Consider the following 27217-nt stretch of genomic DNA (forward strand, 5'->3'; position numbering starts at 1 on the left):
AAAATTATCACAAAGACCTTTGGAGTGCGATCCTTTCTACTATATTTATATATTATATATATTATATATATATATATATATATATATATATATATAAAAATATATGTAGTGTAGAATCAATAAATATATATATGTGTATTCATCTAGTCAATCCACGCTCTAATTCATAAAATATATTGCATGTTGAGACAGTTCAATATAGCTCATAATTATTCCATACCCGCTAGGCTTTAGTCATTTACATACATTTTTCACATAATCTGGAGACTGCTTCTCTTTTCAAGAATTCAACACTACAGATAACCATCCATATTCTGCAATTTCCCCTTACATTCTGCACAGGACTAAATGATATATGACACTTAAGTTTCCTCTTCCTGTTTTGGGGAATTTTGATCAATGTTGTGTTAATATTTTAATATATCTTTATTTCCTTTATAATATTACGGTAATGATTATTTTTATGGATTTGCTCTTAGTCCAGTGTGACTGTAAAGTAAAATTATTTACCAGTAACGTAATTATCAGCTGGCTTCTGTCAATGATTAACTCAGTCTGCACTGGTCAATTGTGGGTTTTATCCCCCCTAAATTATAGCCTTTTTCTTTAATAGTAGATCTTTATTGGTTTTAAAACAACAGTGGAATGTTAATTTACCTTTTAATTAGAGCAAAAAAAAAAAAATACAAAAAATAGAAAGCAAAAAAGAATAAATAAAGATTGCATTAAGGCAGTGAATACATTTTTGTTTTGTTTTTGTTGATATTAGAGATGTCAAACGTTTTCTTTTTATTTCATTTATTTTAAGAAGTTTACCATGAAATAAAAGATTAATGTCTCTTTAACCAGGTTCCAAACAGATGTATAGTAAGTAGTTTTTCACTATGGTCTTTAGCTTCAAGGACTAAATTCTAGATTACAATCAATCCAATTGTTGCATTTTTGATTCTGGTATTTTGATATTTAGTTGTAGAAATAGCTACAGATCTTTTAAAAATTTTTTGAAAATGTGCAAATTATTAGTAACATAGATTTATTAACTTAATTTGTTTTTTGGAGGTGGGTTGGGGGGGAGGGGAGAGACATAGTTACATAAGATATACTTACCCGAGCCTCTCCTTGGCGCAACCATCTATTTTTTGGTCCTGGTCTTTAGCTCCTAGCGGCTTTATTTAACAGGTACGAAAAGGAACCCAAGAGACTGTAGGCGTTCTCACAGATGGTCTCCTGTATGCACAATGAGAGAGAAGACAGTGGTATGGCAAAATGTTTTAATGGAAGCTGCACATTTTACCAAAAATCATTTTGTCTATAAGACAATGTATCGCCTATGATATCTTATCACAGGCATAGGCAACCTTTGGCACTCCAGATGTTTTGGACTACACTTCCCATGATGCTTTGCCGGCATTATGGGTGTAAGAGCATTATGGGGGATGTAGTCCACAACATCTGGAGTGCCGAAGGTTGCCTATTCCTGTCTTATCATATAGACATGTTTTAATTTTACTTATAATGTCAAAGAAATTCCAACAATGGGATTTCATAACCGAGACAGTCCCCCTTTACAGGAACACTCCACACTGTACTAGTTATGGTACCAGGACTGTCCTGGTTGTCTCCCCCTTGTAACAAGTCAGACTGTTTACCAATGGTTTGACTTCTTACCTGTGTCCGCCAGGTGCAGTTCCCCGCCTCCACTACCGTCTTCAGATGGTTGGAAGTTTCTAAGCCGGAACCCTGCAATGCAGGGGTGTAGCTCATGGGCTGAGTGATTATCTGACACTCCTTATAATGAAGAGGTGCCAGGGCACACCAGCCACCATAACCACTACAATGAGCTGCAGTGCTTATGGTGCTTACAGTGTTCCTATAATATCTACCGTTGCTCCTTATTATTTATTTTTTTTATCAAACTGAGCTTGTTCATTTGTGAGGAATTGCGTTCATGAGGCCGAGCCTGCACTGATTTCAACAGCACTGCGGAATATGTTGGCTCTTTATAAATGGCAGTAATAAATAAAAAAATAAATAACAGTAACTTATTTGCTAAAACAAGTCCGATCAGTTTGGTGTGATCTGCAAATGGTGTACACATATCATAGCAATTATCTGCAAAGTGTGAACGGAGAAACCAGAGGATTCATAAAGGCATGGGTAATTATATTTACATTATTCTGCTGTATAGAACATCCTTTTGCAAGAAAAAAGTGGAAAAATTTAACAATGCAAATAGTATGTGAATATAAATATGTCAAAGAACCACTATGGAAATAAACACTGTCTAGCTTACAGATTTCCTTTAGCTTATTTACAAAATGACATTCGACATGACATGATTATGCATTTATAATGAATAGTCAGGAAACTGCGGATGGAAGATAACATGCTAGTGACCTTCAACCCTTCTGTTTAATTTGAAGTTGTTTAATTGTTCATAGAGTAGAATAAAACAGGATAGTTTTCCATATGAAATATGATAATTGTTGTTATTGATCAGCGGTCAGACAGTTTTCTGTTGGGGTAACAAGGCAGGTACATTGATGTCAAATATGGTAAACACTAGCAGACTTATTCACTAAAATGAGGTTGGGAATTCAAACTGAATTTCAAATATCTTTTCAAAGGCCAAAGAGCTGAACTCATGCCTCCCAACCAACCTAATTGTTGCAGGACAATACAGATTTTCCGGTCCTGTTCCGTCTGTCCCTCTTCTCTGGTCACCAATGCCCAAGTCAACCGTGCTTCTTTTTTGACTAGTTTGGTCTTAAATTTGAAATACACTTTAAATTCCTGACAATTCTTACTTCAGTAAATAATCCTGCAAGAAATGCACTTACAAATGTTTACTGACGATTCAAAATATTCCCAATATAGAGGTCCCTAACGTCTCACTTCTGACTATTCTTTTCGGAAAACCTTTTTATTAAAGATAAAACTACACCATATTAACCCCTGGATCCTACTTGCACTACCCTGGGTTGAAAAAAAAAAATCATCACCAGAGCAACGAGACAGATCTGATTATATGGGTGTTCTCATGGTTTTTAATTAAACTACAAATTCAAAGTATTCAATGTGAATTTCACATTTTAGGCCACAATAGCCAGACTGGAAAAATCTCCAAGTCTGTTATGTTTTAAGTTTAATTATTTTGGCCTATGTTGGCCTAACATTTTACATTTGCTCTGAATTTCCAACATTTCACAGTTTAGTGAATAATCTTGGTAATTTGAGAAAAATAAGTCACAGTGTTATGTATAAAAAAATACGATTTACACAACCGATTGAAAATGTAAAATATTCTGATCAGCCACAGCTTTAAAGAGACACTAAATTCATCAGAACCACGTCAGCTTAATGTAGTTGTTCTGGCGTTTATAACTTATCCCTACATTATCCCTACATTACATTGATGGCTAGTAACACCTCTAGTGGGCATCACACAGTGTGGCGTTTTGCTGTACATGCACAATGGCCTCCAAAAATCCAATCCATGGAGGCTCTACCTCGCAACTTGGAGGTCTTAAAGGATCTGCTACTAATGTCTTGGTGCCAGATACCACAGGACTACATGCTCACAGATCACGTGGAGTCCATGCTCTGACCCACCGTAGCTGTTTTGGCAGCACAAGTGGGACCTACATGATATAAGCAGGTGGCTTAATTTTGTGGCTGATCAGTGTATATGGTCATTCTCTGAAGTGCAACTATGGAAAAGTGACAAAGGAATTGCACATTTAGGTCACAGTTGTCAAATAAATCATTCTTCAGCTGAGATCAGCTTTTGTCTTCAAATATGTGATATACTTTAATATGATGTGCCACTGGCCTGATTTGTGGATCAGGAACTGGAATCAATGGCATTGAGACAGCATACCCTTACAACCTGGAGGTGAGGATAGGCTCTTAGTAGGTATGTGGTGACATTATTGAAATTATAAAAAGTAAACAGTCCAAGTGTGGTGTCCAGGAGCAGCAGGCAAGTTTGAGGTTAGATGGTCCGAGGTCAGGGCAGACAACAAAGGTTCATAAACAGACAAATGAAGCCATGTCCAAGTAGCTGAAAGATCCAATGACGACGGGAGAAGGGCAGGACCAGGGTGTAGGTATGCAGGACAGGAGCAGCATGCCAGGTAGACTTAATCAAAGATTCATATTAACAGCACTAGGCTGAGGGCACTCAGAACTTTGATAGGGGGTTTCTGTTCACAAGGATGGTTTCTTCATAGAAGTGGCGTGTCACCTAATAGGCACATGTTTAGTGCATATTATTGATGCCATGGTAGCTATAGTGCATCTCACAAAAAGATGGAAATTATCGTCACTGGTTGAAAGTGATGGCTGAAAAGAAAAGTAATAGAAAGAACAAACTTTGATAAAATTACCTTAATTGGGTTTAAATGTGGCAGTTAAGCTGCAAAATATGGTTTAGAAGATGTTTAGCGGTGGTTGGAGGGGACCGATAAAAGGAGAGAATGATTGGAATGGGCTGATGTAGGGATAAATGGAATCAAGGTCATGGGCTGACATGTTGATATGGAATGAAATGGAAATAGGAGAGGTGGTGAATGAAAAGTATACCTTGAGCTCGTGATGAATGAAAAATTTCTTAGTTTGGCAAAGGAAGAAGGGAAAATAAAATCAAGCCTTTAGAAGGGAGAAGGGTGCATGTGCTTTGTTGAGGATAAGACAACACAGTTTCCAAATCTATCCGGGCATATGGTTTATTGAAGATTTGTCATATAAATGCAGCGGACTGACACATTACCTGTTTCTTTATTGCAGGGGTAGGCACCCCTCAGCACTCCAAATGTGCATCTCCCATATTCCTCTTACCTTAGTCCAAATCATCTGGAGTGCCGATTGTTGCCTATCTGTGCTTTATTGCATTATATAGACGAAATGTGACGACATTCCTCTGTTTCTTGGTTGCATTTGGAAATTATTTTTGTAATGTATTATAATAACCCACTTCCAGAATTATCTGTTCTTTTCAAGTTCAGGGTCTCATGTGAATTTATTTTTTAATTTTGTACTTTCTACTTGGAAGAGACACTAATTACGTAGGTAATAACACTTGATTTGATTAAATAAATAATAAATTTGAGTTCTCCCTGTCGCTTTACGCACAGATTTATTGTTGTTAAAAAGCTGGGTAATTTCTGAGAGACAATGTGGATGCAGAGATCAGACCATGAACAAAATATTTAAATATTAAAACAAAGCTCCAAGCACTATAACCACTACAGCTTACTGCAGTGTTTATGGTGCCATGAGTGACCTGCCACTGTCCCATGGTAAGTAGACAAATGTTTTAGTGTGGTTTGAGAACTTACACCCTGGTTCCCACACCACAGGCCCTACTGGATATGGTGCCTGAAGTGTTTCTCTCACTTTAGTGAATAGGCAGCCTATCCCATTTTAGATGCTGTTGTCTCCAATCTTGTCGTTGGCAGACAAGCATTAGAGATGTGGTCGTCTGCTGATGATATACTTGTTGCGTTGATGTATGTGCTTCACTCTGCGTTTGTGTTCCAAACAATTTTAAGGTGGTTTAAGGTGTTTTTCAAGGTGGTTTAAGATCACTGTGATTAGATCAAATTTGAAAGTCTTACTAAAGTCAACAAGGACAGCATTTTGTAGACAACAGGTCAAGCGTAAGTTGTGCACCAACTCTTCATTTAGTAACTTAAATTTACGTGACAAGTCATATATATTGTATTTTGTGGTTCCATTTCCATCCACATTGCTTCATGGCGTCGCAGCTTTAGATGTGATTAGCTTGTGTCCTTGGGGTGTAGAATTTCTCCTTTTGTATTCCAAAACAGCTTCTCCTACCCCCAGCATATATCTGCTTGTCCAGTTGTCTTTTACAAACTTTCCAAACAATTGAAAAGGAATGATTTGTTTTCCTTTCCTAGAATGCTTAGAAGACACTTGTCACCTGCTTTGTTCTTAAAACACAATTTGTTCACTTTTGCTGAACCCCAGGGGGTCTAACAGGTGGGATAGTTAACTTTCCTTTTAGATTCTGGCTGAATGTATTTACAAAGTTTTCAAGGGAATTTTTTTTTGTTTTGTTTTTTTAAATAAAACATATTTCCAGATAATATAAATTATTAGTATTAGTATTATTTGTAAGAAAACAATTACAATTTATTATTATTAATATTGCCATTTATATAGCAGATTCCGTAGCGCTTTACAATATTATAAGAGGGAGGGATTTAACAATAAATAGGATAATAACAATAAACTTACAGAAACGTGTCTGAGCTGCTGTACTATAAAATGTTCATACTGATAAAGTATTATTTTAATTAGATTGTTCGTAAAGCCAAGCACCAATGTGCAGTCATAAAAGCATCTTTTTCAAAACAAGTTGTCAAATGTGGGCAGAGAGGCATGGGATGATTTACAGGGCAGTGTGAAAGTAAGCAAAAAAAAAACCTCACTGGAGAGGAAAGTCCAGAGTACAAAACTGTATTACTAACACTATAGCGTACCTCTGCCACTGCCCCCCTCCCGGTCATGATAGGGTTAAAAACCAATCAATCACCTTGCACATTCTAGTAGAATATAATGGACATTAAAGGACCACCATAAGCATGAAAACTCTTTTATCTCATTGAAGTGGTCTGGATGCATTGCTCCTTTAGTTTAAACCATGCATTGTAATGCATTGCTGTTTAGTAGATACTGCAATGTTCACATTGCAGACTTAAATACGCCTCTAGTGACTGTCTTCCTTCCACTAGAGGCACTTCTGTTGTGGGAACCAAATACAAAGTCAGTCTTTTCAACTAATCTCCAATAGGAACACAGCAATGGTGCGCAAGTTTTTTTTTGTCGCCAATATTCTTCAATGAGGAGCATTAAATTGGACATTTACAAGGGTCAGCATTACAATCCACTGGAGACAGATCGTGGACCTGTTGGGGACTCTATCTACCTCTATATAAAAATAATTACACAGATGTATAGTCCTAATGCTATAGTGCTCCTTTAACAACAATTTGGTTTCTCAGAATGTAAATTACCATTACAATATCACAAGTACAATTATAGACAAGTGCATTCTGTTGTTATGGAAACTTGAAGCGCAAGTTCTACATGTCTATAAGGGAAGAGTTCCTGAGAAATATACATTTTTTAATTGCCTGACATGGGGGGGGGGGACTGACACAAATGATTTTTGAATTTATTTTGCCATCCTTTAGCCATGTACTCTCCACCTGTCTGCGGACTTTGCGGAAATTGACTTCTAAACATCCCAGTAACAAGCGAAGAGTCTGACTTTAGGGGCCAGGAGAGCCTTGTTTTTGCCAAACCACTTGGAAACATTTGGCACCAAAGCGGAGCATATTAGCTATTGTGGTTCTATTGCCAAGCGCAATCTATTGGATATCATGGTTTATATGAAGAAACCTAACTTGAAATCAAACTGTTTAAATCAGGGGAGCCCAAATAGTAGATCCCCAGATGCTGTAGAACTACAACTCCCATGATGCTTTGTATGCCTATAGAATGACAAACCATCATGAAAGCTGTAATTTTAAAACATCTGGGGATCTACATGAGGAAGCCATAGCTCTAAACAGATTTTTATATAAATCTGTACATTTTGTAACAGTTAATGTAGAGAGTACTTCTTTAAAGGATCACTATAGGGTCAGGAACACAAACATGTATTCCTGACCCTATAGTGTTAAAACCACCATCTAGCCCCACTGGGCCCCTCATGCCTCCATAAATATAGCAAAATCTTACTGTATTCAAGCCTGAAGCTGTAGATCTGCATGCTGTTTGCCTCAGAAAAACAAGCAGTCTGCTGACATCATCAGAAGTGGTAGCCTGATCCAATCACAATGCTTCCCCAGAGGATTGGCTGAGACTGACAAAGAGGCAAATCAGGGGCAGAGCCAGTATGATTCAAACACAGCCCTGGCCAATCAGCATCTCCTCATAGAGATGAATTGAATCAATTAATCTCTATGAGGAAAGTGTCTGCATGCAGAGGGAGGAGACACTGAATGTGTAGATGCATTTTAGGCAGCCATGACCCAGGAAGGATCTCTAACAGCCATCTGAAGAGTGGCCAGTGAAGTTATCACTAGGCTGTAATGTAAACACTGCGTTTTCTCTGAAAAAGCCTGAAGGTAATGATTCTACTCACCAGGACAAATTCAATAAGCTGTAGTTGTTCTGGTGACTATAGTGTCCCTTTAAAGGACCACTCTAGTGCCAGGAAAGCATACTCGTTTTCCTGGCACTAGAGTGCCCTGAGGGTGCCCCCACCCTCAGGGACCCCCTCCCGCCCGGCTCTGGAAAGGGGAAAAGGGGTAAAACTTACCTTTTTCCAGCGCTGGGCGGGGAGCTCTCCTCCTCCTCTCCGCCTCCGTTCCTCCCCGTCGGCTGAATGCGCATGCGCGGCAAGAGCTGCGCGCGCATTCAGCCGGTCACATAGGAAAGCATTCATAATGCTTTCCTATGGACGCTTGCGTGCTCTCACTGTGATTTTCACAGTGAGAATCACGCAAGCGCCTCTAGCGGCTGTCAGTGAGACAGCCACTAGAGGAAATAGGGGAAGGCTTAACTAATTGATAAACATAGCAGTTTCTCTGAAACTGCTATGTTTATAAAACAATTAGCTAACCCTAGCTGGACCTGGCACCCAGACCACTTCATTAAGCTGAAGTGGTCTGGGTGCCTAGAGTGGTCCTTTAAGCTTTTTCATTAGAGCACAACTTGGCGGGTACTCTAGTCTAGAGCTACTTTCATTGAAGCTTGCTAAAATATTGGAATATTGGACACCATCTAATGTTCACAATACGAATTGATAAAGATAGGCAATACAATGGATAGCTTACAACTACGTTTGTTTACTTGTTGTACTAGGCAAATCAAGTATGTTCATGATGCTCTGTGTAATCTTATTTTGGTAAACATCCCTCCTGTCATAGGAACTCATTCCTTGTTGATGTAACTCACAGACAGTATGTTCGAGGCTATCACTGAGAGAAGTGAACACAGAAGTGCTTTGAAGATTTTTTTTGTTCCTTTACTTTGCATCAAAGGCCCCAAGGAAAAAATATATAAATAAATAGATGTAAAAAAAATAGTTATTTGGTGCCAGGATTTGATAAATGCAGCAGCTGAAATGGGGCTTTGTGTTACTGCAGCTGTTCCCACAAAAAATACTTAGCTCCTACACATTACTTCCGGAAATGCTTCTATACAGAGTTCTTCTTTTCAGGATTATTTAATGAAAAAAATCATGATCTCTACAAAATGAATGTTTTTGCTTCCTATTTATGTTTGAATTAAATTTGTTTATAAGCATTTACAGTATGCATTATTTTTTTGTAATAATCTGATATATGTATTCCTGACAATATAAGATTAATTTGTTATGCAGTGTGCAACCAAAACTGACAGCAACATGTTAAATTAAAGGAACACTATAGGGTCAGGAACACAAACATGTATTCCTGACCCTAGAGTGTTAAAAACAACATCTAGCCCCCTGCTCACCTAAATATTCCAGTCTGCTGCTGCTGGCTCTGCCCCTGATCTGCCTGCTTGGCTGACATCATCAGAAGCGTTGAACAAAAGCCAATCACAATGATTTACCATAGAAAAGCATTGGATTGGCTGAGACTGTCAAGGAGGCAGATCAGGGTCAGAGACAGCACAAGCCAAAAACATAACTGTCCAATCAGCATCTCCTCATAGAGATGACTTGAGGGCAGAGGGCAGAGACACTGAATGACAGTCCTGCACATAGTGCAGCACTGCCCCAGGAAGCACCTCTAGTAGCCATCTGAGGAGTGGCCAGAGGAGGTATCTTAAGGAGGTGCACTTAATATGAAAAAGGTAGATTATGGTTGAACAGACATATAGTCAAATTTCAGGTTATGTTTAAGTTTTGTTTTGATCACAACTTGTACAATTGGCCGAGTCCTTAAGGGGTCAAAGAGTGAATGGTAATAATATTGATGTTAAAATAGGATGTATGTGCCTGGGAGATGCCAGATGCTGTTAGTATTTATATTACTTACTATCTATGGAACCTTGAATGATAATCCCTTTAAAGTAAGGAATACTATTTTATTCCATAATTTGTTGTATTCCGTTAAAGAAATACTATAGGGTCAGGAACACAAAAAGGTATACCTGGCCCTATTGTGTTAAAACCACCATCTAGTCCCACTGCCCCCCCCCCTCTCCTTGCCTCCCTATATATAGTAAAATCTTACTTGTATTCAAGTCTGGAGCTGCTGCCTCTGTCCCTGAACTGCCTCTGTCTGCTATTATCATCAGAAGTGGTGGCCTGAGCCAATCGCAATGCTTCCCCATAGGATTGGCTGAGACTGTCAAGGAGGCAGCTCAGAGGCAAAGCCAGCACAAGTCAAACACAGCCCTGGCCAATCAGCATCTCCTCATAGAGATGCATTGAATTAATGCATCTCTATGAGGAATGTTTAGTGTCTGCATGCAGAGGGTGGATACACTGAATGGCAGTGCTGCTCACTGTGCAGGACTGCCCCAGGAAGCACCTCTAGCAGCCGTCTAAGGAGTGGCCAGTGGAATTATCACTAGGCTGTAATGTAAACATTGCATTTTCTCTGAAAAGACCGTGTTCACAGCAAAAAGCCTGAAGGGAGTGATTCTACTCACCAGAACAAATTCAATAAGCTGTAGTTGTTCTGGTGACTATAGTGTCCCTTTAAAGTGTATATTAAGTAAGGTGGGGATTGTGCAGATTTTTCACAAGAACTGAACTCTTAGGCTAACGTTTACCTGTACCTAGAGCTGGGTTGATCCTTTCCAGCCTATTTTATCTTTAATTTTGTAGATCCCTAGTCAATCTTACACAATCCCCTAGTGGTTTATATTAATTAAAGACTGAATTGTAGTGATCTGAAACCTGAGTTGTGGAATTTGGGCCAAAATAGCTGACTTGGAAAAATTCTCCAACTATAGTACCAACAGTCTGAGTTTTGCAGTTTACCTTTCAATTTACTACAACTCTGTGTTTAGTGAATACCGCCTTAAGCCACAATTAGTGAATTGTGATGAGTTAAAGAACAAATTGCATTTATTTTTTAAGGTGGAGCTGACATGGAATATATTTACAGCTCAGCCATTTTGCCTTACATAGAAACCATGGGGTTAAATTATCCACATTCTTTTTATACATTTTTGCAAAACAATTTTTTTTGAAAATGTCTCTCAGTGTACTGTTTAGTGGGTCTGCCTGCAGCTACAGACAAACCCCTTTCCTAACCAGATGTTATCTCATAAACGCTCGCCCTGCAGAGGTTATGGGATATAAGAGATTTATGGGATAAAGCATTTATCCTCTGAGAGCAGTTCCACTCATCACTGGTAGCAGCCATAACACAGTGCTATAAGTTTACCATAGACCGGTTCACGGGTTAGCGTACTGGGCCATACTAAGCAAATACATCATCCACAGTTATGCATCCGAGAAGGAGAGACTGCGCAGATGAACTCTTCGATTTTTTGGGTGTTCATGTTTTTAAATTCACTTTGAATTTCTGACTATTCATACTTTGATTCATACTTTGAACAATGAGAAACAGTTAGCACGACTAATGTTAATGTCTGCTAATCCATTAAACACATTGCTGGCTTGTAAAATAAACTCAAATGTGGTTCTCCCGATAGCTTAGAACTAAAACACATTTGACATGTAGGAAGTGGCAGTCAACATGGGTGGTACATTGTTACCATTACAAATATCCAAGCCCTACTGATAGTACAGAGAGGAAGTGATTAATTGGTGCTGTGATATAATATGGCACTCAGCCAAAGGGATTAAGTTCTCTTTTAGAACTAAATTGTGGTAACATTATCAAGTTATCACGTAACATTCCTGTAACATTCCTGAAATTATCTGCTCTGAGAAATTCATTGATTTTATTCTTCTTTTTCTATGTTTGTTAGAACATTGGACTTTTTGCAAAAGTTAAAACCTGTATCCAGGAACTATGTCAAAAAATACACGTAATACAGGTAAAGCACATGCTAACTTTACAGTAATACCTGTTAAATGATAGAATTATAGGACGAGAGAAATAAATTAATTTTAAAAAAAAGGACACGATACAGTACAGAATGAAAACAAATTTCAAAGAAGGCGGAAAAGATAAAGTATAGTAGGAGGAGTATGTTTTGGTTTACAGTGAAATTATAAATATTCACATTTTCCTAAGATTATTACTTTTTGGACCACCAACTCTGACCATTTCACAATATTTTTGCACTCAAGCAATTTCAACCTTTTTGAAAGGGGGACATCCACTTCCCTGGATTTTGAACATGTTTATTGCTATATTTAACAAGATAGGTATTGTATGACAACTAAAATGTTAAAATCCACACCTCATTGTCCTGCAACTGGACACCTCCATCTTTATATATGTCCTGTCTTTTACACATGATGAGCAGTGAGCAGAGAGAATGTTTGTAGAAATTAAGCAAAGTTTATTTTTCTCCCCTCCGTTTGCAATATGTGCCCTGGCTGTGCCTGAACTGAATTGGCTTGTGATGTCATTTGTTAAATCTTTAAAGGGGCGCTAAAGGCATCAAGACCACTTCATCGCGATACCCCTGTCCTGTAGGAACAGCAATTTGTACATTGCAGGGTTAAAGCGGCACTGTCACCACCCCTCCCACAAATGAGTATTTCATAAATGTAGAATTTTTCTAAAATACTCAGATTGACTGTGTTGTAATTGTTCAATGCTTTCCATAGAATCTGTGTAAATACCTAATAATAATAGATCTCACCATCTGTGTCTGATAGACTCTTTCACTATGGACTTGGTGAGTGCCAGACTTTTAATGCATGAGTCCTGTAGTCTCTTTCTACCTAATGCACACCTTATATGTCATTGGCCCAGTAGCAATGAACTGTTTATCTGTGTTGATGCAGACAGTGTATACTTTGGATTGTGAGTCGGAAAATCTTTTAATCTGCTGCGCATGCACAAACTAAAATACAAACAAAAAACTCGCAATCGTCACTTCCAAATTCTAACGAGGTCCAATCCTGCTTAGCTTCCGAAAGCAGATGTTATCTGTCATTTCTAATGAAGGGATAAATGCTTGCCAATCCAAGGGACCACAAGGGGGATAACTTCTGTTAGACTTATGAAAACATGCTTTGCATGGCATAACAATGATTAAGCGTTTGCTATTTGCCTATGAACCATTTCATTGCCAGTGTAGTTAGTAGAAAATAAATAAATAACTGCTGTTCCCTTTGGCACACAAAACAGTTGTGATTAATCTTGCCTCACTCAATTTTCCCAGTAATTGAAACACAACATTATGCTTGGATTGTGTTTAAACATTACATAACTACATAGACAAAAATTCTGACTCAACTAAAACAACTTGGCTTTACTCCCCAAAGGCGTTTTATCTGAACTAGTACATCTGTAAATACCTTTTCTAAGATAACCATTAACCCCTCTTGTGACTTACTAATGGCTTTCAAAGTGTAGCTGGAAAAAAACTGATATTGGTGTCTATTAACTCTTTCATGTAAGATGACCTGATGAGGATATAAATAGGTTTGCCTAACACCTGTTAAAGGTAAAGATAACATTTTGAATAAAACAAACAATTATTCCCAATATTTTTTCAACAGGTTTATTCATTAAAGTGTATATTGTCTTGATCTTGTGGTGAATTTAATATATATTAAAATGGACTGGTTGGGGAGGTGATCTGATCTCCTCTACTAGTGCACACACTATGATCATTGCAGTGCACAGATTATTTTATGGTCTTGTTCTGCCGTGCTTCTTTTGTTCCAGTTTTGTTCCTGTTCCCGCGAGCATCATTAGACATGATTGTGCTGTGCAGATGGCACTATAACCATGCTTAGAACACTTTTGCAGTACTCTCTGCATTGTCTTCTGCATGTCAGGCCGACCTGGAAGCTGACAGTCAGCCCGGTGTGCTTAATGCTAAGCTGACACTCCCCTTCTGTGGGTGGGCTTGTAACCTTCTCAGGTGACCCCGCAAATTTTGGGCATCACCAGTGATGCAAGTTGCATCACTGGGACACCCCTGGGCCTGCCCACCCTTTTCTGATAGGCACACCTTGTACATTTGTAATGTATGCTCAAGACGTCTGCCCTAGAGGCTGAGTTGAGCTAGGAAGCAGCATCTCCGCAGACTCCGAGTAAGAAGACAGACCATTACAAAGCTATATGACTATTTACATTGTGGTGCATCAGAGCACTACTGGCACCATAACCACTACCATTTGCTTTAGTGTTTATGATGCGTGAGTGTTCCTTGAAACTTGCTTGCACAAGACATCCCTTTCCCAATCAGCACACCTTCCAGCGTTGGAAGCTATGCAAAGGACATCTGCCCTTGTTAGGTCTGAAAATAACTGAGCTGTAGATGCAACATACTTTTTCATGTTAAAGTGGCTCACAGCTTAGTGATCTCATCCCCTTGGTCTCCCACCCCCCCAACCTTTCTGGCCCTGGGCCGGTTCAACTTAACGTTTTAAAAGTTTTTCTTTTCTTTTTTAAAGAGTGTTCTTTCTCGTCACCTTCGTCTTAATAAAATCTTGGCACCCTGAAATCATATCTTCTGCTCTTCCTTGGGCAGGCTTCCATTGACCTTGGTTCACTCCTATGATTGTGCGACATGAGGGAGGTGCCTATAACCAAAGACAGCCAAAGACAAAGTTGATAAAGGTCATGAAACTTGAGTAAAGCTCTACCGTTTGTCATCTTTTGTAATCCTGCAGGTTATATATGTTAAAGGGTTACTCCTTGTTACTCCTTGCTTTTTGAAGTGGTCATGGTGGTAGGAGTCTGGATGTGCAGTGTTTCAGCTTAAAATAGTGCACTTCCAGAGTTATTTTTAATTGTGTATCACCTCCAGCACACGTGACTTAGGTCAGCCCAAAACTCTATTCTGGGCTGCATAATGTCAATTCACGACAACTATGTGATCCAACACGCAGAACAATGTAACATGTACATAGACTAGAAAAACAGAACGAAGGTAAACCAGCCCTTTGAATGGCCGGGATAAAACGTTGAAGAATAGAGAATAGTCAAAGGAAAGCCGAGGTCAAGGGAACCGGAAATACACAAGATCGATATGAAAGCCAAGTCAGGGATACCAGAAATTAGAATATTCAGGAATAGCCAAAGTAAAAAAACAGGAATATCAAAAACAACGGAACAGAAACCACGTCAGGACAATGAGCTAAGGTATTCTGGGGTTTAAATACGCCTCCTTGGGCTGTAATTGGTCAGAGCTTGGCCTCTGACCCCAAAACGTGTGTGTGCGTAGATGTCGTGGCATCCTGCGCATGTTCGCATAATTTTTGGAGGCGGGGCTACAATTGGACGCGACCTCACGGTCGGCGCCATTTTGTATCCCGCATGTGAAGGGGATGGACCCCCCAACGGTTCGGCTCCCGGCTCACTGCTGCACAGGTAAATCCTTAGTGTGGTCACACCGATCGGGTGCGGCCGGGGCCGTGACATCTGTGCATATTTTACTTCTGAGGTCACTATGCACAGCACGCTTGCGACATACGTAATAATCTTCTCAATGTGTGTGTTACCTTCCGCTATAAATTTAAAAGGGTTTTTAAATTAAAATATCCCTCCCTCTGGAGTTCACCAGAGCTGCACAGGTTGCCACTGGAGTCCATTTCCACTCCTCCATGACAACATCATGGAGCTGGTAGATGTTAGAGACCTTGCACTCCCCCAACTTTCGTTTGAGGATGCCCCACAGATGCTCAATAGGGTTTAGGTCTGGAAACATGCTTGGCCCGTCTATCACCTTTACAATTAGCTTGTTCAGCAAGCCAGTGGCTGTCTTGGAGTTGTGTTTGGGGTCGTTATCATGTTGGAATACTGCCCTGCTTCAGTATGTTACAGTACATGTTGGCATTCATGATCCCTCAAAGAACTGTAGCTCCCCAGTGCCGGCAGCACTCATGCAGGCCCCATGACACTCCCACCACCATGCTTGACTGTAGGCAAGACACACTTGTCTTTGTACTCCTCACTGGTTGCCACCACACACACTTGACACCATCTGAACCAAATAAGTTTATTGTGGTCTCATCGGACCACAGAACATGGTTCCAGTAATCCATGTCATTAATCTGCTTGTCTTCAGCAAACTGTTTGCAGGCTTTCTTGTGCATCATTTTTAAAAGAGGCTTCCCTCTGGGACGACAGCCATGCAGACCAATTTGATGCAGTGTGCGGCGTATGGTCTGAGCACTGACAGGCTGAACCCCCCACCCCGTCAACCACTGCAAGAATGCTTGCAGCACTCATATGTCTATTTCCCAAAGACAACCTCTGGATATGATGCTGAGAACGTGCACTCAACTTCTTTGGTCCTGTGAAACCGCTGTATGGCCTTGCCCACCGTGCTGCAGCTCAGTTTTAGGGCCTTAACAATCTTTTTATAGCCTAGGCCATCTTTAGGTAGAGCAACAATTCTTTTTTTTCAGATCCTCAGAGAGTTTTTTGCCATGAGGTGCCATGTTGAACTTCCAGTGACCAGTATGAGAGCGTGTGAGAGCGATAACACCATATTTAACATACCTGCTTCCCATTCACACCTGAGGCCTTGTAACACTAATGAGTCACATGACACCGGGGAGGGAAAATGGCTAATTGGGCCCAATTTGGACATTTCCACTTAGGGGTGTACTCACTTTTGTTGCCAATGGTTTAGACATGAATGGCTGTTGTGTTGTGTTTTTTGAGGGGACAGCAAATTTACACTGTTATACAGGCTGTACACTTACTACTTTACATTTTAGCAGAGTGTCATTTCTTTAGTGTTGTCACATGAAAAGATATAATAATAAAATATTTACAAAAATGTGTGGGGTGTACTCACTTTTGTGGGATACTGTATATCGTGCTTACTGTTTTGTCTTATTATTTTTATAAAATAGTGCAATTTCTATCTGTGCCAAATTAATGTAAAACCATATAAGCTTGTCAATGTTGTTGTGGCATAGCAAACCTGTCTGTACTCGCCTGCACTTCATAAATAAAGAATGTAAAAAATAAACAACAAAAAAAGGGGTTGGTGCATTTAACCCTTTAAGGACCGCTGACGGTTCAGGACCGTCAGCGGTAAAACGTGCGTTTGGACCGCTGACGGTCCTGAACCGTCACAACGGTTTTGGGCAACTTACCTGATCGCCGTCGGTCCCACGGAGGCGATCAGCTCTCCTCCCGGTCCAGGGGGACTGCCTGTCGGCCCGGGCAGTCCCCCCTCGGCAGATCAGGACCCCACGGCCATGTGATCACTCGATCACATGACCGCAATAGGTGTCTGTGTATCTGCCTGCAGGGGGACTGTCTGTGCTGACAGGCAGTCTCCCTGCAAGTGTAAAATCATAAAATAAAGTAAAAAAAACAAACAATCAGTGTAAAAAAAAATATAATATGTATATATATATATGATATATATACATGTATTATATCTATATATACCTATATATAATATATGTATATATATCATATATATAATGTCACACTAAGTGTATTTTTATATATATATATACGTATATTAATATAAAAATACACTTATATTTAAATTACACACGAATATATACAATATATATAATAACTATATATATGGTATATATATATTATTATAAAATACAAATAATATGTTAATAAAAATAAATAACAAAAAATAAAAATAATTTTTAATAATTAAAAAAAATTATATATATATATGCAATTTTATTCTAACAGTATTTTGATATTGATATATATATATATATATTTATATCAAAATACACTTAGAATGTAATGATATATATATCTATGTATAAATAAATAAATAAAAATTATACGAAATATACATATGTCCACATACATAATTACATAAATAATTTCATAAATATACACGTAGACGTCAAATATATAAATATGTATATATATTAAAATTATACGTGCATATTTATGTAATATTTTTACCTAATTAAGTAATTTTAATGATTGCAATTCGAGGGACCTGCCTGCCAACCCAGGCCGAAAGTCCAGATAATTTAATTTGCTAGCACTGTGTTTAACCCTGTAACTTTCTATGACACCCTAAATCCTGTACATGGGGGTACTGTTTTACTCGGGAGACTTTGCTGAACACAAATATTAGTGTTTCAAAACAGTAAAACATATCACAGCGATGATATTGTCAGTGAAAGTGAAGTTTTTTGCATTTTTCACACACAAACAGCTCTTTCACTGAGGATATTATTGCTGTGATATATTTTACTGTTCTGATACACTAATATTTGTGTTCAGCGAAGTCTCCTGAGTATAACAGTACCCCACATGTAGAGGTTTTATAGTGTTTGTGAAAGTTACAGGGTCAAATATAAGGCTTGATTCTACTTTTTTTTTTTATTGAAATTTGTCAGATTGGTTAGGTTGCCTTTGAGAACGTATGGTAGCCAAGGAATGAGAATTAGCCCCATGATGGCATACCATTTGCAAAAGAAGACAACCCAAGGTATTGCAAATGGGGTATGTTCAGCCTTTTTTAGTAGCCACCTAGTCACAAACACTGGCCAAAGTTAGCGTTTTTTGCATTTTTAACACACAAACAAATATAAATGCTAACTTTGGCCAGTGTTTGTGACTAGGTGGCTGCTAAAAAAGACTGGACATACCCAATTTTGAATACCCTGGGTTGTCTACTTTAAAAAAAATATGTACATGTTAGGTGTGTTTCGGGGATTTATGACAGATAACGGTGTTACAATGTCACTATTGATACATTTAAAATATATATATATTGAAACAGCTATTTCCTACTTGTATTTATAGGCCTATAACTTGCAAAAAAAAGCAATAAAGCATGTAAACACTGGGTGTTTTTAAACTCGGGACAACATTTTGAATCAATTTAGCAGTTTTTTTCATTAGCTTTTGTAGATAAGTAAAATATTTTTCAAGTAAAAGTCCAAAAAATTTTTTTATTTTTAATTTTTCACCATATTTTTTTATTTTTTTTTAGTACAATATATGACATAATACAAATAATGGTATGTAAAGAAAGCCCTTCTCGTCGTGAAAAAAACAATATATAACTTGTATGGGAACCGTAAATGAGAGAGCGGAAAATTACAGCTAAACACAAACACCACAAAAGTGTTAAAACTGCTCTGGTCCTTAACGTACAAACATCGCAAAAACAGGCCGGTCCTTAAGGGGTTAAAGTATTTCCTATGAAAAGTAGTAGAATACTTTAAATGGTTACTCTAACCCTTTTATATAACAAAAAATGTAATTTAAAAAAACGGGGAAGCCAAGGGGGGAACTCGGGACATGCCTATTGAAAGGGGAAAAAAGACATGTCCGCTTTAAGGAAATGACTAGTTGAAAGTTGAAATAGTTGAAAAAAAAAAAAAACAGAGAAAACAAAGTGCAACAAAAGCTGTTCCCCACCAATTCCCAGCAGGCTCCTGTGACTCAATGCCAGAGTAGATAAAAATGTATTTTTGGGAAGGAAAATCTCATACGGAGATATGAAGTCAGACACTATCTAGAGGTTAGGATGTTAGAACCTGCTTGTGTAGATGGAATGCAGCAATCAAAACAGAAACATCAGAAAAATGTGACTTGAATTTTCAGTTTCTACAGATGTGTAGAAAACATCCATCAGACGATCAGATAAACTTAAAGGGATTAGGAGATTTGGACAGAAAGGAATCGACCTGAATGTTGAGTGCAACTTTCCAAGATACATAATAAAATGAATAGAATGAGTAGAATCCTGGAGAGACAACTAGAGGTCCGCAATGTGCCAGTATAATAAGAGGGTAATTCAGTAAGGTCCTCTGTGTGTCTCTTAAATGCCAATTCTTCATTCTTAGCAGGGTCAGAGAGAGACAGAACCAGAGTGGGATAGATTCCTGTTTATTTCCATTCCATCAAGAGGCGACAAGTCTACGGAGCCAAGGAAAGTTGGAAAGAGACTTACTTTTTGATCAGAAAGAAATAATGCCCTGAGACACACATTATATTACATTTCTGGGGAGGCCAGAAGACATTTGTAAAAGTTACAGCACAAATGGTTAATTAAAGGAACACTTCAAGCACCATAACTACTTCAATGCGCTGTAGTCAGTATGGTACCAGGAGTGACCAGGAGCCCCCTAATGTAAGCAAACCTCCCAATATAAGACCCCTTAAAGTTAGGACTTGTGGGCAGAGTCCTGAGGGGGCACCTGAAGTGCCGCGAGCCGCGTCACTAGCAACGCCCACAATTGGTGTGGTTTCCTGGGAAATTGGGACTGTCCCGACGAAAGTAGAACAGTTGGGAGGCATATGCAAGTAGTCAAGCAGTTTAGCAACGGTTTCACGAGGTCTGCCTCGTTCTGCTCTCTGTCTCTTCTCAACTGACTCCTGTGGTGCAGGGCCTTTGCAGACCGCAGGTAAGAAATTAAACCGTCACTAAACTACTTACATTGGTTGGGGGGGCATCAGGAGTACATGATTACTACAACATGCTTTAATGGATATGGTGTTTGAAGACTTACTTCTAACGTACCTGCAGAAGGCCATAATTTGGCTCTGTAGCCCTCCTGTCCCTAATGTGTCATCGCAATCGGTATGTTGGGGAACATGAAAGTGCTGGTTCAGCCAAGTGTGCATTCTGGCTTTCTGGAATCTGGATTGCTTTTATCTGTCAACAAATTAAAATGGATAATCTGGAAGTACCTTTTATTTACTATATTTAACATTTGTAATTTGTTTGTACACATTTCTTGTTCTGTAAATACATAATGAAATAAGAACTATAAAAATGTTGTATAAATAAGCCCTAATATGGTTAATAAATATCGACAAATATTGAGTTGTTTTGTAGTTTGTTTGTTTTTTGGACAGGGAAATGGGCAGAGTAGATTAGCCAATTGCTTTATATCTGTTATCACATTGAATGTTGCTGTCCAGTGGGGGTGCTTACAATAATCTCTAAAACCTGCATTTAAACTCTTAACAGATTTGCTCTGGAATTCTGAACAGATCCACCCTAGTTTAAACAAAGCAGGAAAAAAAAAGAGTTTTCAAAGAAAATATTTTCTCCAACCTTCTGGGTTTCAGATCCTTTATAAAGAGAATCTCACAGAAGAGATTTGTCTCTTTAAATCGAAAGAAAAAAACAAACAAAAAAAAAAACCTAAAACCGTACTTAAAAACATAAACAGACGTCCTGCAGCATTTTCCCCTGTCAAAGACCAGTGACTGATATTAAGAATTCTTGAAGAGTTAATAGCTGCTTTCTGTGCACCTAACAAACATGGACAAACGAGATGAAAAATTGTATGTCTCTGGTGGAAAACGAATGGCTTAGCTCTGTTGACGGAAAAGGTCTTGGCAGAGTGCGTGTTGTGACTGTTTTTGTGGTTTGCGGAGGAATTTCCTTACATACTGGACTAACCATTAAAATGTCTTTACTCTCAGAAGTGCTGGGATAGCGGTGCAAAGATGACAATGGAAATGTCTCTGCTGGAAGATCGAGGGAGCTTTTTTAAGGTAAGACCAATAACATGAAAAAATTATATATATATATTTTTTTTACTATTTTTCTTCCTATGAATCTTTTGGCGTTTTTTCAAGAGATTATCCCCGCAGAGACTGCGGTCAGCTGTTGTGGTGAGGATTTAAGCATTTCATCTGTGTCTCCGTTAGTTCATATTCCTACTATTCCAGCATGTTTACAAAGCTTTCATGGACGAATGGTTTGTGTTTCCAATATGTTTGAAGTTATCCAGCAAAGCTTATATATTTGGCTGGGAACAGCGTTTAAAAATCAAGTGAAATTATGAGCTATTTTGGACAATGATGTGATTGGAACAATGTTTTAAAACTATGAGTGCTGAACTTGTGTACTGTGTTGCTGGAACTACACAGGTTGCAAAAGTACCAGTAAAGCTGATATTTAACCTGTTGAGTGCCACATTCTGGCATTGTGTCCGGCTCCAATAACCTAACATGTAAAGCAAGCATCTATATTGATAAGATCCTTCGTCCCTACGTAGAGAAACTACCATCGTATCTTAAGGATACCAAAGATACCCTCAAATACCTAGCATCCATTACCCTTCCTAAAGATGCCATCCTGTGCAGCTTGGATGTGGAGGCGTTGTACTCTTCGATTCCACACTCTCTTGGAATAAGACACACTAAGCATTATTTGGAGACCCGTGGCTCCAGACATCAACGTCACACATCCTTCGTACTGGACTTGCTACAATTTGTCCTGTCCCATAACTTCTTCCTGTTTGATGGCCAGTACTACCACCAGGTGCAGGGAACAGCTATGGGCACGTCTTGTGCTCCATCATATGCCAACCTGCACCTGGGGTGGTGGGAGGAGAATGTGGTCTTTAGGGACTCCAACAGCGCTTACACCCAATTCATCGGTATGTGGAAGAGATACATAGATGACGTCCTAGTGGTCTGGACGGGCACAAGGGATCTCTTCACACTGTTTGTGGAGAGCCTAAACTCCAATGACCTCAATCTGAGGTTCACAATGGAGATAGGAGGCTCTTCCCTGAACTTCCTTGACTGCACATTTAGTACTTCCCCTGAGCACACAATTGAAACAACCCTATACAGGAAACCTACATCCACCAACACTATGCTGAGATGGGAAAGTCATCACCCGACTACATTAAAGAGAGGTATTCCTGTAGGACAGTATCTCCGACTCAGGCGGAACTGTTCAAACCTGGAGGAGTTCATTACTCAGGCCAAAGTCCTCAGACTTAGGTTTAAGGAAAGGGGTTATCCTAATCGCTGTCTGAAGCAGGCTTACCAGAGGGCCCTACACAGCGATAGATCGGACCTTCTTCAAGACAAAGTGACTCTCAATGAGCAAGCGCCGATCCGCTGTATTGCGAATTTCGACTCAGGCTGGGATCAGGCGAAAAAGATATTAGGGAGGTTTTGGCCACTGATATCACAAGATCCCCACTTCAAAGGTGCAGTCACCCCCTATGTATCCCTTACAGCAAGGCGAGGGAAAAACCTTAAGGAGACACTGGTACCAAGCCATTTATCCTCTGGGAAATCCGGGGGCAACTGGCTATCTTTACAGGGCACGTACAAATGTGGCAAGTGTGTGGCATGCAGCTACATCTGTAGAGACTCCAAACATCTCAAGGACTCATGTGATCAAATAACCTGCAGTGTTAAGCAATTTTTTAATTGCTGCACCAAAGGAATAGTATATCTCCTGATATGCACGTGCGGTCTCAGGTATGTGGGCAAAACAATCCGCCCCTTCAAGAGACGCATTATGGAGCATATACACTCCGCGAGAAATCTGAGGGATACCCCTGTGGCAAGACACATAAGAAGCCAACACTCTGGTGATTCCAAGGGAGTGAGGTTCGCAGGTATTGAAAAGGTGACTGTAGGCCGTAGAGGAGGGGACTTGGATCAGATGTTGCTCAAAAGAGAGTGCTTCTGGATCTACAGATTTAAAACTTTGGCCCCCAATGGATTAAATGAGGGATTCACATTTACTCCCTTTATTGACAAATAAACCACACCAAGATCATCATTTTAGGATCAAACCATATATGTACATATTTTTTCTTTATTATGACTGTATATACTTTAGTTATCGTTATTATTATTTCCATTTGGTATGCTCATCCTTTTCTGTAGCATCAGGGGTCCATCTTAATCCTCTGCGCATACAGGCAAGCACCCCCCCACATGCGTGAATTCACTCTATATCTGCAATTATAGGGAGAGGGACATCCACGGACCCAATAGACAGTCATCGGTAATTCCACCTGGCTGTCTACCCCAGTGGATGCGCCGTGTGGTTACCACTGCCCTGGTCCCAACGCTAATATAATACTTACTAACGGCTCACGCTAGCCAGTAAGTGACTGGGCCAAACGGTAGTGTTATGTCCACCTTTCCCTCCCTTCACGCTGCAACACTGTGACTCATAGCAGTCACAGCAGCCACTTTACCTATTGCCGTACTGAACCTTGGGTTTATCCTAACATAGGAGTTACTACTATTGGTCCTACGATTTCCCCCATCACGATCCCATTTTCTTCACGATATGGGGTGGGCACTTGAGGGGTTAATCAGGCCTCATTATCATAACCCAATCACATCACAGCACGTCATGAGGGGGAGAGGCTTGTCTGAATCCAGCCATTTTTGGCGCGGACACTTTAGTACACGCCCATAGGTTATGGGCTATTTAAGGAGCCCCCTGAGCTCGCATACCATTTTGGCTAAGCCTCCGAAGAAGGCGCAGATAGAGGCGCCGAAACACGTGTCAGGCAGGCAGGGAGGTTATCCAGTGCCTTTGCTCTCGGCAAAGATTCAGTTAGAAATTAAGGGTGTTTTCCACGAGTGATACTGGCAAGCTGATTTATGAGATAGTCACCTTAGAGGCAGTAAGAGGGAAAGGACGTATGGGGCTGGGGTGGGGAACTCTGTACAGCACAGTTGATTCTCTCTCTCCCACAGTTCTGTTCCCTAGGCCACTGGAGGCTAGGCTCTGATTACCTGATCACTGTCACAGCAACATTGTATATATCCTGGACAGTGCGTTATCACATTATTTAAACACCTTTTTCTGTTTTTCTCTATTGCTTTGCTTGAGGCAAAGTTCTAGTTAGCAATGAAGGTTTGACTCCACGAGATATACTAGTAGTCTGGATTGTGAGACAGTCACCCCCAAGGCAGCAAGGCTGAAGGGACGTAGGGGGTTGAGGTGGGGAATTTTGTTCAGAACAGTTTTATTCTCTCTCTCCCACAGTTCCGTTCCCCTTGCCACTGGAGGTTAGGCTATAAACAACCAGATCACTGTCTCAGCTACACTGTATTTATTTTGGACAGTGTGTTATCACTTAGTATATAAATCTCGTTTAGCTATTCCCATTGCTATAGCCCTCTCCTGAGTACGCAGGCCATTTGCTACTCCATGTACCCGCATTGACCCCGGTTTGGTGGATTCGATTTTTGGGTACCGACTGGGGGGTGCTACACAATATTACTGAATCCGAGTTACTAGTGCACTTGAGAATTATTTTTTCACGTTGGGGGGATCATTGAAGTGTCCTCCAGGGAACTGAATTTGGGTACACTCCACCTCATCCAACGTGTGTGTGATATTTTTCTCTAGTATAACCTCCCATATATTTGTTTTATATTTTTTTCTTTTTGTTTATCGCTTATTTGCGATCTCATCATAGGTCACTATACCTTTTTATACAGCATTCATTAAAGGTTACGCTTTACCCTCTGTACATATGCATAGATCCCCACAAGGGGGCGCCCAATTTTTTCTGACCCACCAGGTCTGCTTCTTTATTCCACATTCTGGCATACAACAGGTTAAATTTAGCATTCCATTCACAGCATCATGTGCTCGACATTCTGTAGAATATTACAAGTCCTTGTTTATGACAGATTGACAGTGCTGTTTCGTTTTCACTCATCCTTAAAAAAGGATTGTATGTCTATTGTATATAATTAATGTAGGATAAATGGTTGATTTCCCTTTAACCCCTTAAGGACACATGACATGTGTGACATGTCAGGATCCCCTTTCATTCCAGAAGTTTGGTCCTTAAAGGGTTAAATGTTTTTAAAATAGTGTTTGAGACAACATTATATTTACCTGATTTGTACAAATTGAAAGTGCTATCTGACAGTGTGAAAAAAGTGGTGGGGAACACCAACCCAGGAATTTGGTTTCAGGGAGGGGGCAACATTTTAATGCCCCCTTACTTCTCTTTGTTTCTCCATGAAACACAGACCTTGTATATTCTCATCCCACTGCCCGTCTTATTATTTTCCCACCAGTATTTATTTTTCCTCACTGTGTTATGTATATACCTCCAGAGATATTTCAATTCTTTCTCCAGATATGTTTTAACTAATTTTCCACTCATTTATTTTTCTATTTCCTTTCTCTCGCTATACTGTCTCGCTGAACATATACTTTCAGATCATATTGACGTCTGCCTTATGGTAGTGTAAGGTGGGAACTCTTGCAATCTGTTGGAATGGGGACCAGCACCTGGCTCTACCACCTCCTGGCTCAACACTCTGCAATGGAGTACAGGGAAGGGTTAGCCGGATGGCCTCCTATATGTTGAGAGTGTCAGCTAATGATTTTAAAAAATATTATTATTTATATTAATTAGCAGCCATTAATAAGTGGAGAGCTGTACACATGCGCACTTGACTTATCCATAGATGGATGCACACAGTTTTGTTTGTGAAACTCTGACCAGGTTTGTGAATGCGATGAAAACAGAGCAGCTGTCATGTGGCTAATATCAAATTATTGAGCAGTTTCATTTATCAAATCTAATAAGTGAAAGAGCGACTTCTTCCTGTAGTATTTTAGCAGAAGCAGCAGGGAATATGATGGTATCGTTTTTATTTTGCTGTTTGTTTTAATTTTTTTGTGAGAACATGCGTACTGTCACAGGATTATGATTGATGCCAGTAGCTGAGCTGATACCTGGCCAAGTTAAAGGGTAACTATAGTCACTAAAACTACTTTAACTTAATAAAACGATTTTACTGTATAGATCATGCCGCTTCAGTCTTATTTCTCAATTTTATGCCATTTAGGAGTTCAATCACCTCCTTGCACATGTCTTACACAGCCTTCCTAAACACTGCCTGTAAATATAGATCTGATGTTTCTGCATGGAAACAAAAGTGATTTAACTCCTAAATGGTAGAGAACTGAGAAGGGAGACTGCTTTGGGCATAATTTATGCAACAAAACTGCTTTATTAGGCTTAAGTTGCTTGGATGCCTATAGGGTCCCATTAATGGCATGGTGGAAAGAAATAGGGATGTCTTCACCCCCATACCAGGTAGCACTTGTGAAATTTTTCACAAGATAATAATGAAACCTAGAGTCACTATTAAACTTAAGCCCTACTGCATAACTGAAACAAAAAGCGACACGGTCAGGAAAATGTTAGAGCTGGTGGTTATTGAAGAGTCTCGTAGTAATTGGTCTAGTCCCATTATTTTGGTGCCCAAGCCAGATGACTCCACACGGTTCTGTCTTTAGAAGACTGAATGAAGTTAATATATTTGATGCTTATCCTATGCAAAGTGTGGATGAGCTGGTATAG

The 27217-nt window shown here is 39.5% G+C and overlaps 1 protein-coding gene across 1 annotated transcript in view; it reads left to right on the plus strand.

Moving 5' to 3' along the window:
- RIN2 (Ras and Rab interactor 2) overlaps positions 1 to 27217 on the plus strand; it is a 143730-nt gene that overhangs the window by 20179 nt on the left and 96334 nt on the right. The window contains exon 2 of the mRNA XM_063443685.1: positions 21534 to 21605. Coding sequence (XP_063299755.1) covers positions 21558 to 21605 — 48 coding nt within the window. The 5' untranslated portion in view covers positions 21534 to 21557. The remainder of the gene's footprint in view (positions 1 to 21533; positions 21606 to 27217) is intronic.

This window comes from Pelobates fuscus, chromosome 2, assembly GCF_036172605.1.
Source record: "Pelobates fuscus isolate aPelFus1 chromosome 2, aPelFus1.pri, whole genome shotgun sequence".
In the NCBI taxonomy this organism is placed as follows: Eukaryota; Metazoa; Chordata; class Amphibia; order Anura; family Pelobatidae; genus Pelobates; species Pelobates fuscus.